The sequence below is a fragment of the Phaseolus vulgaris genome, chromosome 4, assembly GCF_051622355.1.
Source record: "Phaseolus vulgaris cultivar YP4 chromosome 4, ASM5162235v1, whole genome shotgun sequence".
Taxonomy (NCBI): domain Eukaryota; kingdom Viridiplantae; phylum Streptophyta; class Magnoliopsida; order Fabales; family Fabaceae; genus Phaseolus; species Phaseolus vulgaris.
Window position 1 is genome coordinate 11,178,436 of NC_143501.1, and position 14,365 is coordinate 11,192,800.

Here is a 14,365-nt window from a genome sequence, read left to right on the forward strand (position 1 = left end):
ATAAATTACTTTTTCATTTTCAATCATAGGGATAAAAAGACCATTTTTAATTGCATCCTAAATACCTTTGTTAATAGATTCAACAAAGATTTTCATCCTTACCTACCAAAATTGGTAATTTACACCACAAAACAATGGTGGTCTATTTATATAAGCACCTTCCCCAAAAGGTAGTTTATCAGTCATAAAAACAGATTTTTGGATCAAAACTTGAGTAACTTTCAAGAACCTAGCTCTCATACAAATTGTTAGAATTGTAGGCCTAAAACAAGACGAGGGTGAATTTTTTTTAAACGTTTTTTACAAACTTTGAAGGTATGGAGAAAGCCAATGAAGAATCAAAGCCAAAGGAGTGAAAATGCTCAAGTTACAAACTGTTTTAGTTGATTTCAAGAAAATCAATCAGTTGTTTTTGCGATTCAACCGATTGTTTTTATCAGCAGTTTATAAAAACAAATTAAAACAGATATAATTGAGATTAGGGAAAGAGAGAATCATACAAAAAAATTTATATTGGTTCACTTTTACATTCATAAATACAAAAACTTCCAAAACTTAATCAATCAATTGTCTTATTCGAAAACTTTGATTTATATGACTTAAAATCATCACATAAGATTCAAAAACATTTAAGTAATGTCAGAAAGCATTATAAGATTATAAAGATAAAGTGTAGACACTCCCTAATATGTTAGACTGTTTAATGCGTAGAAGACTAAGTGACCGTATATTGTGTATAAACTCTAGTGATTGTCTAATGTGACCATTAACATTGTTTCATTGAGTTTTCCTTGAGCTTTGGAGACATTTGAGTTGGTATGTCTTTAGAGATCGTTTAACGAGAATGAAAGCTTAATCGTTTGATATATTTATGATAACGATATATTTTATAGTATGTTGAGTATCCAATGATCATTTAACATGGTTACTTTAGTGAAACTGTCTATTGTGTCTACTTTAGTGAGATTTTCTATTCGATGGATAATGTAAATTTTCTATCATTTAGTCTTTGGTTTATACACATGAGTGAACTTTGTTAAATCCTTTAACACTTCTTATAATATTTATTATAATAAAAAATCATAGACTCTCTTATCGCGAAACCATCTAATAAGTATTAGGTCGTCTATAAGTATTAGATCGTCTAACATGTACTGAATTGTCTAGCGTGTCAACAATGATATCATTAAACTTATTTCCTATGTTTAGTCTATACGTTATACCATTTTTATATTACTTTTGTTTATAATGGTAGGGAGAATTTTTTGTGTATTCATTACATGAAGTTGAAAAAGTATAAGTCTTATAGAGTCTCAATCATCATTAAAAAAAGTAAGATTATTGATCAAACTGAAAAAAAGAAAAACTTTGTTGCGTGAAATTTTTTGGAATGAGGTATTTTGATGATAAACTAAATATTTTAAGTGTTTATTGTTTTCATGGATGGATGAATTTAAATCATGCATGTAAATAATGTTAGAATATATGGCCTTAAACGAGAGGGGGGTGAATTGTTTAAGAGAGGTCTTTGAAAACTTTTTGAGTTTTAACAAAATTCTTTGTGTGAATCCAGAACAAGAATCTAGTTAGCCAAGAATATAAGCAATTAAACAACAAAACAACAGAAAAACAATCGGTTGTTTCTTCAAAACAATCGGTTGTTTATACCAGTAAAGCTTAAAAACAGAATTAAATGAGTTTAGAGTAAGAGAGAGATACACCAACAGTTTATATTGGTTCACTCTTAAGCCAAGAGCTACATCCAGTCTCCATAAAACCACTGGGTAATCCACTATGTAATCAAACCAGATTACAACACACAAATCACCAAAGTAAGTGACCTTGAACCCTTCAAGAAACACACTCCCTTTGGCAAAACACACCAAGAGTATTGATCTTGACCACCTCAAGAGCACACAACACTCCTTGGCAACACAACACTAATACAGTAGGTTGAGAAGGGATTACACTTGTTCACAGTACAAACTGAAATCAATACAATTGCAATCCTATTCCACTCTCTTTGAAAACCCAAAGCTTGATGTGAATGTTCAAATCTTAGAATCAATTTTGTCACAACTGAAAAACTCAAATCTGTTTCTCTTTTATGTTTGAAAATATAAACAAACCATTTATATTTTCCAAAGATTGGTCAAAGCAATTAATGAAGGAACGTATTCAGTTGAAAATCATTTAAAGCACATTCAAGAACCAAAACATAATTCTGTTAAGATTTTCAAATAAACAATCGGTTGAAACCACAAAACAACCGCGATTGTTTGGTTTGACAATTAAGTCAACCAAACTAAAACAGTTTTCAACATTTTCAAAACTCTTAAGAATGTTGATTCGACAAAACAACAAGTTGTTTTTCACTTAGTTGAAAAAACACTTTATTTTCTAAAAGGTTTTAAATCACATCAGTTTTAAATTCAACAAATGAGTGTATCACATTCTATTCTACCCAGATCTCTCCCAAACACAACAACAACACTAGCCTTACATCAAACACTTGAATTTGGATTCTACAAAGTACTTGATTACTCTTGATCAACAAATATGTTTGAATTATATTAAGCATCATAGCAAACCCAGATTTGAATTTAAATATATTTCACAAATATATCTGATTTGTTGAGATGGAGACATTTAATTCTTTATTTATTTACTAAAATGATAAATTAGTTGTTCAAATTATGTTTTAATAAAAAATAATATTATGCGTAAAAGAATAAAAATAAAAATAAAGAGGAAAGACATATTATTTTTCATTTAATACCTAACAAAATTTCACACGTGAATAGATAATTAAGTTATATAAACATAAAATAAAAATAAAAATAAAGGAAAGAGAGATTATATTTTATCTAATACCCAAATAAATTTGGTCACATCAGGTCTATATAAAAAATAAATTAGGTTATAGAAACATTTCAATAAAAAAAGTAAAGAAAGAAAGATGTTACTTCTATCTCATACCTAAAAAATGTGCTTAGGTTATAGTAACTTCATCTTTTACTCTTCAATTGAAACATTTAAAATTATAAAACCATACAATAAAAATAAAAATAAAAAGCAACACACCAAGGTTTTTGCTTACCCTAATATTGATTGATTTTTATTGGTGTTATCTCTTCTACCTTTCTCTCTCAACCTTTTCCTATATCCATACTATCAAACACATACAAGTTATTTTAATTTTTGTTTCCAAATTTTTTTAAGTTTTATTTTTCAATTTGGTGTTAAAAAAAATAAGGAAAATAAAAAGAGTTTTCACCCTTTTCCAATACATACTCCGTCATAAATGCTAGAATTGAGAAATGTGAATATTTTTTGTTTAAATACAACAAGTGTTAATAAAATAAAAAAAATCCTATATCTTTTTATATATAAGTATAAGTTGAAGATTTTTTTTTATCTTAAATTTGAGTGATTAAGAAATAACTAAATGTAATTTATTTATTTTAAAATTTAAAAATAAACACATTGGAAGGAGGGCCCAAAATTTTACTCAGGGCCCATATCATCGAACGCAAAGGACGAAGCAATGAAACTTGAGGAAGAAGAGAAAACATGAACCTCTCTTCTTGTGTCCGATCGAAGAAACCAGCCATGGATTTGTGTTCGTGATTTGAGTCACGCTACGCTCACTTCGATTTGAATCCCAACACTCTTTACTTTCCCCAACCCATTTTTTTTTTCTCTCCAAGTGCTTCCCACAATGATGTCCCCGAACCGCGTCTCAGAGGATCGGGGCAACCCACCTCATCATTTCAGGTAAATTTTCCTCCTTTTCGAAAAATTTTGCCAAAATCGTTTCTGGGTGTGCCCCACTTTTGCTCTTTTCTTTTTGAATGACTTTGAACGGTTTAATTTTTGAGGCTATTTGCTTGCTGTTCAATTGGGAGTGTGGCTAGGTGCATTGAAGTGTTCCAATGCTTTTACTGTTTCCTAATGTGCTAACTGTTATACGAACTGGGTTGGAGCTAATTGGCCATCTTTTGGATAGTTACTGGAAGCATTGGTATTTTGCGGTGGAGTATCTTTGTGTAGAGGGAAAAATTGAAGTTAGTACTAGAGCAAAGACAATGCTCTCAATGGTTACAATTTAGTCTCTAGCTTGGTTCAGCTTATTTTGACGTAATAGTGGGTTTATTTTATTTTCTTTCTGAGAGCAATTTTGAGAAATAAGTAATTATTTTCAAGAAATAGTCTCTTACTAAATATTTACTGCATACTTGGAGGGAGAGCTTCGCCGCCTGTAGTGATTCTACCGAGCTCGAGCAGAATTGTTTTTAGTGGATGATATGTGCGATCTGTACAGAGAAAAGTAGTATCTTAAATTTAATCCATTAGCATGTGTCAAAGAAGCAATATAAAACTCATTTTTGTCTTCACCTAATTGTTTAAGCTTTTGAGATAGTTATGATAATGTATCTGAGGTTTTAGGATCAAGTGGTCTAGAGCATGATCCTTGTTGTCTCTGTTTGTCTAACTAAAAAGTTGAATTGTAGTACGAGCCAAAGGGAGGTACATGTATTATCCAAGCTTTAGGTGCTAAGAGATCTTGCTTGAAGGGTATTATTAGAGATGTAATACAAAAGCATTCATGTGACTCTACTGATTAACTTAAGCTTTTGTGATAGTTGATTTAGGATAGCGTCTATGGTGGTTGACTGATTATACTGTTTTATTGATCACGTGTTGTGGCATTCTGCTTTTAGTGGTTTTGCATAAGACTTTCTCAGTGACATTCTACTATACCAAACTGGTTAGCGTTTGTGTCCTAATTTGAATATTTATAGAGGAGGGTTGTCTGTTGAAATTTTTAACTTCACTAGCTCTTATTGGGCTGATTGTACATTTCAATTTGTAGACAGACACCCTTGCAGATAATCCATATTGTTGCGAATTTCATGAGGATATGGTCAATATACTCCATGTACCGCTACTTCGTGCAGACTGGTGCTTCTGTTGTTCTTTTTCTGTTTGCCTGCCTGGCTCCAGCGTCCATCCTATTTTTGATTTTGCAGAAGCCTTGGAAGGGCAGACCCCTTTCTAATACGCAGGTGAATTTAATTTTTAATCTCTGCAAAGAATAAACTAAGAAAAAAGCATTGAATTTCATTAAAGGTTATCATGAAAGCACATTCCTTACTAGTACCATCTGTCTTTTCAGGTTGTTCCGTCTATAATAAATGGTGGTATAACAGCACTGTATCTGGTCTTGTGGGGAAAGGGACTGAAATCTTGTGGACCAGCTAGGTTGGTTTTATATTCTGAAAGAAAATTGGAGTAGATAACTTTAATGTGTCAAGTGCCAAGTCTTAATTGCTTCGAGTTGTGTGACATTATGGCTGAGGCTCATTAATTTAAATCACTGATTCCAATTTGTCATAAAGTCCAATTGAATCATTGATGTCGTCCAACCATTTTATAGCTATTTCTTGATCATATTAGTATTGAGGTGTTGATGGTGCTTTGATTTTAATGCGAACATTATTTTTATTGCTAAATCAACTCAATATAATTATTCTTATTCTTATTAATTTAGAGCAATATTGGCTGAGTATTCTGGTGCTGTTCTTGGAGTACTTTCGGCAGTGTTATATGGCAGGAGAGCTCATTTGTGGAAAAAGGTAACCCTTTACAGATCCTCATGTTGTTAGGTATACTATACAAGTTACACCATGAAACCATGTTCTCAATTCAATTCTGATATGACATTTTTATTCTTTTCTTTTTCCTCTCATTCATTGTATATGAACTAGCAATGCTATTATAAATATGAGGACCTAAGAGATGGGAATCAAGCTCTTCAATTCATTTTCTATTCTTTTGTATTCATCTCAAGTTGGTATCAGAGTGGGTTGACCCTGCTCTGCTAGTTTTGCGGTTGTCCAGTCTCCGCTGCTGTTGTACAGTAAACACCTATCTGGTTCGTCTCATTGAGGTACAATGATTCCACTGTGTTTTATTGCTATCTGTTGTCATCTACTGTCTGTCGCAGTCTGTTGTCGTCTGCTACTATCTGTCACCATTTGCCACCATTTGCTGCCGTTGTCTCCTGCCATCTGCCACCGTCCATTGTTGTCGCCTAACCATTTTTCTCCTACAACCACCAGATCTACTGTGTCTTGCCGTGTGACGTCCAACACTCCTGGTCACGTCCTTTGACTCTTTGCCATGTGCCGCCACATGCAACTTCATTGCTTACTGCAGCTCGGTGCGTGAAAGCCACGTGCCACCTTCCCCACAACGGAGCAACTCTGCATCTCCACCACAATGGTCACTGGATCTCCTTGTCCTTGTTTTGACCCCTGTTTCTCCGATTTCAGCCTTGGTTGAGAGGCTTATCTCTCCTTTGTCTCTCAGGCTTTATCCTCTCTCTTGTACTCTTCCTCCACTACCATTTGCTATCTTTTACAGTTTGCATTGGCTGTGGTATGTAGAAGTGTTGTTGTTTCTGACTATTGCTACTCAATATATTTTTGAGAGAGATTCAAGTTGCTGGTAATTATTGGTTTGCTACTATGAGTGTTGGTGTTGGATATTGGATTTGTGAAGGAACAAAGGTCAAATACAGTTAACTTTTTGAGATTGGTCTAGGATGAAGGGTCTTAAATCCTATTATGTTTCTTGCTAAAAATGCATTAAAAAATGGGGAAGAAATCATAATTTTACCCACAAAAAATCTCGAAACAACATTGCAGGAATGAAAAAGGTTTTTGAAGCTTATCATGGTATTGCCACTATAGCATATGAATTTCTGCTCTATATTTTGAATCCCACATAAGCCCAGGGTTGCTATACTCAGCTTCGTATGGATCACTATTGACTACTATGATCTAAGCCCAGGCTGTACTATAATATATTAAATAATGTGATTTGTTGTTGGTTGTGTGATTAACGTGTTTGAAAAATGAGTAGGATTGTCTCTAATCCAGTGTATACTTTCTTATTTTGGACCAGATAGGTGGCCTAGTTGCCATGCTGGCATCTTTATACCTGTTATCAGAAGGATGGGCTACAGCAACGTATTCTCCATTCTATATCCTACTCAAACTGTTCTTTGTATCTTAAATTCACAAAGTTTTCTTCTAAAATATCTTTTCTTCCAAGTACTCTTTTCTTCTCTGTCAAGTGTTTCATACCTTTCATCTTTTTTACGAGTGTTGTAAACTTAACCAGAATTTACCTTGGGAAGATAGAGATAGTTCTGAGTCTCAGAATGAACCAGTTTTGGGCCTGAAGTTAATGTTAATACCTATAATTGCTGGTATTCTATCTGCACTGAGGAGAGTGATTGCTCGGCGTGTTTCAATCAAGGTACATTTGTGCAGTTAGCACTTCATACTTTGAGTTTGGTGCAAGGTGCTTTGTGTGTGTCCATAACCCAGAACAATTTTTTCTTTCAGAATCAACTTAAAAGGCGGCTGCATGCTTTAACTATTGCTTCTGCAACATGTTTTATGTTTCCTATTGCCATGTGGGACGTGATCATAGTGAGTTCTGTTATTTTCACTTTAAGGTTATATTAGATAGGGTTATGTCTTCTGTGGAATTCTTATACTGTTTGTAGTTTTGGCTTGTTTGACATTTGGCAATTTTTGTTTCTCACTCCTCTTTCTGGTCCTTCAGGGCTCATCATCCGAATCTGATAACAGTAAAAAGTTGCCGTTCTCTGCTTGGGCCTTCTTCAGCACTATTCTATTTGGAAACATTGTGATATTCTACGCTGACAGTATTGCAGAGGAGAGGTATGTCATGAATGATGTTAATCTTGCCATGAGTAAAGGCTAAGCAAGTACTAGGAAGGTGCTAATGCATTTTGAAATTGGGTTTCATATGCTCTTTAGATTATCAGAGAAGGTTCTATAAAATAGCTTTTAACTAATGGCATTGCAGCAGTAGTATTCATCTCATCCTCATTGGAAAGTATTATTCAATTTTTAGTTTTATGAAATTATAAATCCTTTTGTGTAGAAAACAATTAATTGACATCTGTCTGACTTCATTAAATGACTATGAAAAAAGGTGCAAATCTAAAATTGATCTGGTATGCTCTGAATTATATTTGGATTTTGAAGTTCTGTGTTGTAAATAATATAATGGATGGCATTTGGAACATTTTGAATGTTGTGAAGTAGCTCATGATTCATACTCTCCTTTTGTAGATTGCACATGGTTTTCTCCTCACCAAGGCATTTAGCAGCAGCTGGTGCATGCATCATCATAATGGAGAATGTGTACAAGATGGATTTTTCTCTTGCAGGATTCACAATATGCTGCTTAATATTAGGTTTTGGTATGTTTAGCAGTTCATTTTTAATATTAATGTTCTCTTTAAATTTGTTTTTTCATGGATTGTTTTTCAAACTGAACTTGTAGATGATAATTCTTTGTCAAACCTTTCTAAGTTATTTTTTTTTGTATGTTAGTATTGCAATTTGATTTTCAGAGAAATATTTTAGAATTAACCACTTAAGTGCAGTAACTAGATAGTAAATACTAAGATACTCTACGTGTAGTAGTTAAAAGTTCTATGTATACTCATGGGACCTGTATTCAATTCCCTCCTAAGGCACTATGATGTTAACAATAAATACTAAGGCACTATGATGTATGTGAAAAAATGTGTAGGCAGTAAGCAATAATTATGGAATTACTTTTCTTGATCTCAAAAAGAAACAATACGTTGGTATTTAAAGGAAAAAAAAAATGAAATCCTAATAAAAGGAAATAAATCTCCTGACATGAAGCCTCTAAATTTGGTACCAAATAAACTTCAAATCCCAATTCCTTAATTTTTGGGATTTCTTGCAAACAAATCTATATATATTATCCAATCAATCTATATTTATTGTACAGTAAATGTGCAATATTTACATCCAATCAATCTCCTGACATGAAGCCTCTAAATTTGGTACCAAATAAACTTCAAATCCCAATTCCTTAATTTTTGGGATTTCTTGCAAACAAATCTATATATATTATCCAATCAATCTATATTTATTGTACAGTAAATGTGCAATATTTACATCCATATTTCAACACCCCTCAAGCCGAGGAATAAATGTCCTCCATTCCCAGCTTGGTTATGAGATTATGGAAGTCTGAGGTATTGACTCCTCTTGTCAGCACATCAGCCACCTGTTGCTTGGACGGAATGTATGACATGCATTCTAAACCTTCCTCTAAATTTTCCTTAATGAAGTGTCTATCTATTCCTATATGTTTTGTTCTGTCATGCTTAATGGGATCATGTGCAATGTCTATTACTGACTTATTATCACAGTAGAGCTTCATCGATCCCTCCAAATTAATCTTAAAGTCGTCTAAGATAATTTTTAGCTATAATAAACTCACATAGCCCTTGTGCATGGACCTGAATTCTGATTCCACAAATGACCTTGCCACGACATTCTATTTTTTGCTTCTCTATGTCACTAAGTTCCCACCTAGGAAAGTACAATATCCAGTTGTCGATCTTCTATCAACAAGAGAACCTGCATAATCTGCATCAGTTTAGGCTTCAAGAGTCAGTCTTCCATTTCTTTTGAACAGTATTCCTTTTCCAGGGCTTCCCTTCAAGTAATGTAGAATTCTATAAAACTTGAAGATGAGTTTCCTTCGGTTCATGCATAAGCTAACTGATGACACTCACTGAATGAGCAATGTCGTGAGTGAGCCTAGTATATTAATTTTCCAACCAGTCTTTGATACATCTTTTTGTCTACTGTTGATTCCTCTTCAGCCTTACGTACCTCGTGATTGGGTTCCATTGGAGTTGACAATGGTTTGCACCCATTTTTCCTAGTTTCTATTCTACTATTTAATCAGTTATAGATTTTTGTTGAGATATGAAAATTCCTTGAATAGAGTAGGCTACCTGCAGATCAAGGTCATTTGGAGAGTTGAGAGTGTTCTCAGTTTCTGGTTCAATTTTGTTTGTAGTTTTAGGTTCAGAACTTGAATTGGATTCACGGACTTGCCTTGGGTGGTGTTAAGCAAGTGCCTATTTTCCTCTTTGTGACTCCATTCTGTTGGGGAGTATACACAGTCACGAATAATCCCTTTGGATTGAAAAGAAGTAGACACAATTTGGTTGAAATAATCCCTAGCATTGTTAGACTTAAATCTTTTTATGTTGACCCCAGATTTATTTTGAATCATTGAATGAAAAATGGGAATAGCAATGCTCATGTCAGATTCTTGATTAAGCAAATAGAGCCAAGTAACCCTCCATAGCGCAATAATCAAGAAAGATTACTAATCAATGTGCCCCCAGAGATATTAGGTATAGTAGATGGTCCCCATATATCACTATGGATTAATTGGAAACTTGTGAGCTTCTATTGTTGCTAATGGGAAAAGATACTCGAGTGTATTTAGCGAATTCACAAGCCTCACAATGCAGGTTTCAGGTATCTAGATTTTCAAATAAAAGGGGAAACATAATTTTGAAAACAAAAACTGATGGATGTCCTAAGCGATAGTGGTATAACCAAATAGTGTCTTTAAAAGAAACAATACATTAGTATTAAAAGGAAAAACGAAACCTAATAAAAGGAATTAAATCTCCTGAAATAAAGGAAATAAATCTCTAGACATAAGAACACTAATTCTGGAGCAAATATGCTAAATAAACTCCTATTCCCAATCCCTTAATTCTAGGAATTTCTCACAAATAAATCTATATTTATTATCCAATCAATCTATATTTATTGTACAGTAAATGTGCAATATTTACACCCATATTTCAACAATGTACTCTGTAGTTTTTTGTTACAAGTTCTCTCACTTTTAGTAAAAGTACTTGATGATGTAAAGTGCTTATAGCTCACTCTGACAAAGATGAGTTTTTAGCCAGTCTTTGATGATCGGTCCATATGCAATAACACTCCTGATGACCCATTCTTGAGATAGGACTGCAAAATAGAAAAAGTGAATGAGAAAACATCTCCCAACTCTTCAATGCAGTTTTCATATCTTAATAGATTTTGGACAAGAAATTGATTGCCAAGTGGCATTAACTTGTTTAGAAAATTGTCTTGGAAAGTAAAAAGTGAGAAGGAAATCAAACTGACCGTAACTTGGCTTCTCAGATTCTGTATACATTGGTTTCATCCCCTGGAATTTAAATGAAGTCTATATACATTGGTTTTTTTATTGCCTTTTCTTACTAGTAATAACCTGATTTTATAGGAATCTAATTTTTTTAAGGATTTTTTGTTTCTGTTCTTCTCTTTTAGTAGTTAATCTTAAATGCTCAATGTAATGGAATTATGTAGGAATATATGAAGCAACTTCATTGGAGCGCAATAGAAAAGATTCCATTCGAAATTCAGATTCATCAATTAGAGAATTTGATGATCCAATCCAGATGTCAGCCCTACCTACTTGATGTATGTGTATTTTATTCCTTCAACTTCTTATTATGAAATGTGAATTTATTGCCAATTGTTTGCTTGGTCCATGTTTATCAGTGGGTGCGTATCTGTCTTGAGCTTCTTCTTAATTCATTTGACAGCAATTTTTTATGATGAGTGTATCAATATTGTGCTACTGATTCTAACATGGGGTGAGGCTGATTACCAGTTTTTGTAATATCTGTTTATGTCTGTTTAATGTTCAATGCGAGCAATAATCATATAAACAACTAAAAATATATAGGCACATAAGTTAGAATATTAATAATTGATAGAGAACAAGAAATATGCATGATAGAAATTGGTATAGAGGAGCGTTAGCAGCACACTTTCTAACAATTTATCTAATATACTTCACTATTGGGTTGAAATTTATTAAAAACTATACGATCAGTACAGTCATTAAATGGGAAGTGATACCCACCAAAATTTGTAATATCCAATAAATTTCAGCCAACTTACAGAATGGAAGTTCCTTACAATGGAAGCAGATTCTATGGAGATGTATGCAACCTAAAGTTTTACAGAGCATAAATGAAAAATGAACAGAAATGGATGAGAGAGATTGAATCCATAGGTGCGCTCTCTCTCCTCCAATTGTATAATATATGCTAACTGAATTCCCATACAAAATCTTTCATCTGCAAATTCATGTTCTTGACTCGCATGAGCCTACTCCTTTCCACCATTTTAGCTTTGACTGTCATGTGGCCATTACTAACCAACTCTTCCACCGTGTCTCCCGAAGTAGCATTTGTTATGATTCCCCCTCCATTACAACCAACCTTGCCCTGAAGGTTGAATTGGGGATAAACCTTTGCTAAGACAGTGATGTAACATTAGAACTGTCCAATCCTTCCCATTGAACTAAGTATTGTTGTATCTGTTGGTTTCTAAGAATAGTGACACGAGATTACAGTAGGTTGAATCACAGCATTTTGTTCATTAGAAGTGATAGGTAGAGGCACATAAGGATGATGTGTTCTCCATGACAAGGCTTAAGTTGAGATACATGAAATACAGAATGGATTTTGGTTGAAGGTGGTAACAAAAGCTTATAACCTGACCAACTCTCTATGGTGGGAAAAGGACCAAAGTAACTGAAGCTTAACTTTTTTAAAAAGGCACAGAATGGTGCCTATAAGGCTGCAGTTTCACCAAAACTTATCGCCTATTTGAAATGCCACATGCTTCCTCCTTTGATCAGCATACTTTTATTTGTATCTGCTGGGCTCTGAAGATTAGTCTTTACTTTCCCCAGTATAATATCTCTAGAAATCAATTGTTCTTGAACTGATTTCGGATCTGAATTATCAGGGACATATCTCACCAATTGATGAGGGTCTCTACCATACATAGCCTTGAATGGAGTCATGCCTATGCTTGTGTTGTACGAAGTGTTATACCAAAATTCATCCCAAGGATGTAGTTTGGCTCATTCTTGAGGAGCATCAAAGGTAAAACATCTGACATACATCTTTAAGCATTTGTTTGGAGCTTCAGACTGCCCATCTGATTGAGGATGATAGACTGTTGACGTTCTTAAAGTTCTGCCACTTAATTTCAGTAGGTGCTGCCAAAACTGACTAGTCAAGACCTTATCTGTATTAGAAACTATGGATTTAGGGATCGCGTGCAACTTCACCACCATTTGCTTGAAAGATTTTGCCACCTGTTTACTAGTATAGTCAGCTTTTAAAGTGTGAAGTGAGCATACTTGGATAGCCTGTCAATGACCATATACCTCAAATACTTGGGTTAATCTCAATACCAAGTTTGGAAACACTACTCAGCCAAGTGCAATGTTAACAAAGTCGAATTCTCAAGGAACTGGAAATACTTCTTGGATACCAGATTCTATTGCAAGCTTTCATGTGACTAGTGAACCACAAAATATCAAACAACCTAATCAGTTTTTATAGTTCAAATCAGATATTCATAGGCAATGATGAAGGTTTAAGTATTTATGGTGCTGATAATTGAGAGGTGATGCGGATAATCTTAAGACCAATGCTAGCTACCCTCCCTTTCAAATACTGTCATTGGTTGAAATTGATTGAAAACCTTCAATTTTGGTGGGTCCTAGGTTTCATTCAATGACTCTCTTGATTTAAACTAATAAAAGAAAGAGTTAGAGGTACTAGCATTCTGTAATTTTAATGACATCGTCTGTGTTCAGTATTGGTACCAAAAATATGGACTGTGCTGACTTATAGTATCATTTTGTGTACTAGTTGTTGCAGGCAAGATGTTATCTGTTGTGAGATGTGTTTTGTTGTCCACGTTTTGGAAGCTCCAGCATCTAGTTTGCTACACCAAATTCTTGATGATTGATCTTATCTTTGTGGGGTTGAGAATCAATTTTGACCTACCAAGTTCATTATTTTGCTTCCTACAAGATCATTACTAGTCTGGTAGTTTTTCTGTGTAGTTTAGGAGTAATTTTGAATCATGAAAAAAGCAGCAGCATTGTTCCTGGTCGTTGTAGATGTTCTTTGAATCTTGTCATAATTGAATCACCCACATAAGCTAACTAACTACACATTGTAATGAAATTATGAATATGCCAAACTGTTGATTTTTCCTGTATATCATTTTCCTTCTTTCTCTCTGTATATCTTGTTTTCTTAAAAGCGTGTTTAGATTGGGGAGGATTTGACAAAGTGGATTTAGAGTGATTTCAAAGGAAAGTGTGAAGAAAGTGAGGTTGTTTATGTTAGAGTGAATTTGCGATGAAAGTTTATTGAAATTTGTGAATGATATGATGGTTGTGAGAGGATTTTTAATTTTTTTAAAATATGTAAAAATGTAAATTTACAAATTTACTCTTGTCTTTAAAAATATTTAAATAATAAAATATTTAGTTTTTTTTTTTTAATTTGAGTTAACTAAAATTTTATAAATTATTTTCGGTACAGTTAAATAATTATTTT

At 33.6% G+C, this 14,365-nt stretch overlaps 1 protein-coding gene across 4 annotated transcripts; it reads left to right on the forward strand.

Annotated features, from left to right (window-relative positions):
- The first annotated feature begins 3,488 nt into the window (after positions 1-3,488).
- On the forward strand, positions 3,489-14,021 carry LOC137837215 (zinc transporter). 4 transcript variants are annotated; one of them, XR_011085393.2, is made up of 12 exons: positions 3,489-3,777; positions 4,877-5,069; positions 5,180-5,265; positions 5,555-5,639; positions 6,973-7,051; positions 7,199-7,329; positions 7,419-7,505; positions 7,642-7,760; positions 8,178-8,308; positions 11,295-11,408; positions 12,750-12,889; positions 13,667-14,021. XR_011085393.2 is itself a non-coding variant. In XM_068646145.2 (11 exons), exons 1-10 carry the CDS (start codon positions 3,722-3,724, stop codon positions 11,405-11,407), a joined length of 1,080 nt encoding a protein of 359 aa, XP_068502246.1. In that variant the 5' UTR covers positions 3,489-3,721; the 3' UTR covers position 11,408; positions 13,667-14,021. The 4 variants fall into 4 exon arrangements, 2 of the variants coding, with proteins under 2 accessions (XP_068502246.1, XP_068502247.1); XR_011085396.2 differs by having other exon boundaries at positions 3,550-3,777; positions 4,881-5,069; XM_068646145.2 differs by lacking the exon at positions 12,750-12,889.
- Positions 14,022-14,365: the final 344 nt, after the last annotated feature.

Bases quoted from the DNA above. Each gene is read 5' to 3' on its own strand.
- LOC137837215 (XM_068646145.2), top strand. From the start codon at position 3,722: ATGATGTCCCCGAACCGCGTCTCAGAGGATCGGGGCAACCCACCTCAT. The intron at 5,070-5,179 runs GTGAATTTAATT...CTGTCTTTTCAG, and splicing joins GACCCCTTTCTAATACGCAG to GTTGTTCCGTCTATAATAAA. The intron at 7,506-7,641 runs GTGAGTTCTGTT...CTGGTCCTTCAG, and splicing joins CCATGTGGGACGTGATCATA to GGCTCATCATCCGAATCTGA.